The 3,050-nt window shown below is 55.5% G+C and overlaps 1 protein-coding gene across 1 annotated transcript; it reads left to right on the forward strand.

Annotated features, from left to right (window-relative positions):
- Positions 1-514: 514 nt before the first annotated feature.
- On the forward strand, positions 515-2,130 carry LOC125511213 (protein trichome birefringence-like 19). Its single transcript, XM_048676532.2, has 2 exons — positions 515-1,109; positions 1,213-2,130. Exons 1-2 carry the CDS (start codon positions 636-638, stop codon positions 1,984-1,986), a joined length of 1,248 nt encoding a protein of 415 aa, XP_048532489.1. The 5' UTR covers positions 515-635; the 3' UTR covers positions 1,987-2,130.
- The last annotated feature ends 920 nt before the right edge of the window (positions 2,131-3,050 follow it).

Consider the following 3,050-nt stretch of genomic DNA (forward strand, 5'->3'; position numbering starts at 1 on the left):
GTCTGCATATCTGCATGTCGCAAGCCAATTGGTAAACTGGCTACACAAAGAAGCGCTGGTCCTCGGCTCAACGAGTGGCTGATCAGCGGCAGGTGCGTGTGGGAGAGATACAGATGACCTCAGTTTTTTTTTTTAGGGAAAGATGGCCTCAGAATGTTTATCAGTTTGTGAAGAACCAGGAGTCGAACCTGTTTGGATCATCACAGGTAGTTCAATCCTGAGATCGGTATCTTCTGCAACAAAGACTATCTTCTGTCATGGACTCTTCTTGAGGCTATGGCTGGTGAGGTTTGGTTGGGCTGTGGGCTGGCTGTGGTGGGAGACCACTGTAATTTGAGTGAATCGTTTGTTTGAGTGCTACTTTGACGTATCATACCACGAATGATTCGGCGTATAGAGGCTGATTAGTACAGTAGCGCATGTGCGCAGCCCACTGTTGCAGTTTTATATTGGCATAGAGAAGAGAAGAAAACAATTAGTGAGCCAATCATCCTCTATCAAGGACGATGGATCAAGATAGCTGCTGACCACACCGGCCGGCACCAGTGAAGTGATTGCCTCGCCATTCTCATGCATGATCATCATCATATATGGCTGGCTAATGCGCACAATCGAACTCAAATGCACACCGGACCATGAGGGCCCTTCTTCACATGTGCAATCCCCATGTCCATGTGAGCAGCAGCAGATGCTTCGTCCCCGTCGTGTCCCTCATGCTCCTCGCTGCTCTTCTCGCGGCTTCCAACCTGCTGTGCACCACCTTCCCACACCCATGGCGCGTGTTTTCTTCTCACCTTCACACAGGATCACGACCTGGCGAGGGCGGGGGCTGCGACATCTTCAGGGGCGACTGGGTGCCCGACCCGGACGCGCCCTACTACACCAACGACACCTGCTCGGTCATCCACGAGCACTACGACTGCATGAGGTTCGGCAAGCCCGACCTCGGCTTCGTCAACTGGCGGTGGCGCCCCGACGGCGACGGCTGCGACCTGCCCCGCTTCGACCCGGCCCGCTTCCTCGCCCTGATGAGGGGCAAGACCATCGCCTTCGTCGGGGACTCCCTCGCCAGGAACCACAAGGACTCCCTCATCTGCCTCCTCACCAGAGTACGTACCTCCGATCCTAAGCGAGCTCTCAATCATGGAGTCTCGCACCTTTCTCCTAATGCTATAATGATCTGCCCTGCCTCATGGCCGTGCGTGCGTGCAGGTCGCGGAGCCTACGACGAGCTGGCCGAGCAGCAAGCACACGGTGTACCACTACGGCGAGTACAACTTCACCGTGGCCAGCTTCTGGGCGCCGTACCTGGTCCGGCACGAGCAGATCGACGACGACGGGCCGGCGCACACGGGCCTCTGGAACCTCCACCTCGACGAGGCGGAGGACGTGTGGGCGGCGCGCATCCCGGAGCTCGACTACGTCGTCGTGTCGGCGTCGAGCTGGTTCTACCGCCCGTCCATGCTGTACGAGGCCGGCCGGCTCGTCGGCTGCCACTACTGCCAGCTGCCCAACGTCACGGACCTCACGCCGCGGTACGCGCTGCGCATGGCCACGCGGGCCGCGCTGGGGGCGCTGTCCGGCGCCGACGGCCGGTTCCGCGGCACTGCGCTGCTGCGCACCGTGGACCCATCGCAGTACGAGGGCGGGCAGTGGAACAGCGAGAACGGTAACTGCGTGCGGACGGCGCCGTCCCGGCGCGGCGAGAAGAGGGTCGAGGGCTTCGAGCGCGACTTCCGCGAGCTGCAGCTGGAGGAATTCGCGGCGGCGGCGGAGAGGGCAGCGGCGGGCGTCAAGGTGAAGATGATGCTGATGGACACGACGGAGGCGATGATACTGCGCGCGGACGCGCACCCCAGCAAGTACCGCGGCTGGACTCCGGAGAAGCACTTCACCCTGTACAACGACTGCGTGCACTGGTGCCTGCCGGGGGCCATCGACACCTGGAACGATATGCTGCTCCATATGCTCAACTCTACTGCATAAAATAACATGAGTGGTCGATCGATAATAAATATATAGTGTACTTCAGTTGGATTATAAATCAGCAAGCAATATATAGCAAATACTGCCCTGCTATATGTAGAACCCATTTGACTATCGAAAAAAAATGTAAAACCCATTTGTACAGCTACTTGTAAAATGGCTGCCGTATGTCAAGAGTGCATCAGTGTGTGTGAGAGAGCCGAGTACTCGTTGATGATGATGGAGCTTTGCTAATCTATAGGCCATTTCACACGGAAAGGAAGTTACGGACTGACATGGCCCAGTTAAAATCAAAGGATGGGGTCAGCTAAAATCAATCCGTGGCACTCTTTCCGTAAGTGTAGAATTTTCGATGATGATGCCGAGTTACCTAAGTTTGGCCAATTGAGAGATCAAGGGCCCACAAACACGGTGGTGATTCCCAGTATAGATCCGAGCGTCCCGTTGCCGGATCTAGCGCACATCGCTCCCCCAGTCGTCCTGGATCACTGCAGGCCCGTGATGTAGTCATGGTGTTGCCGTGCTTCACCTCCCTTCCTAGGTCGGCCTCGGTATTGGATCTGGTCTTTCTCGGTCGCCATCAATGAGATTTGGCGGTGAATTGGATGTTTGTTATTATGGTCGTGGGTTCAATTTTTTTCAGTCGCAACTCCCTATTAGAGAGGGGAGTACCTAGAACTTATCTAGATGAGACGTAATTTGGTCTCATTCACCTGAAAAATAAGAACCGATACAACCCACGTCAGCACACACGCATCTTATAGCACCACATTCAATGGTTATAAAAGGTGAATGAGACCAAATTAAATCTTATCTAGATGAGTTCTAGCAAAACTGATTAGAGAGATCTGGCGATAGCTCCGCTGGATTTGGCGCATCCGCCCGGTCGGCCCTTCTCCAACCGAAGGGTGAATTTTGGTTTGTGGTCGTCTGGTGGTTCCTCGCTGGCTGGTCGTTGGTTCAAGCGTTGTTCGGAACGCGTCGCCGGCTCCCCCAGTAACCCAGTTCATGGTTGGCTTCACCCTCTGTGCCTGTGTGCGCCTTTCTGCTTCCCCGATTTGTGC

The sequence above is a fragment of the Triticum urartu genome, chromosome 5A (assembly GCF_056163025.1).
Source record: "Triticum urartu cultivar PI428250 chromosome 5A, HENAU_Tu73, whole genome shotgun sequence".
Classification (NCBI taxonomy): Eukaryota; Viridiplantae; Streptophyta; class Magnoliopsida; order Poales; family Poaceae; genus Triticum; species Triticum urartu.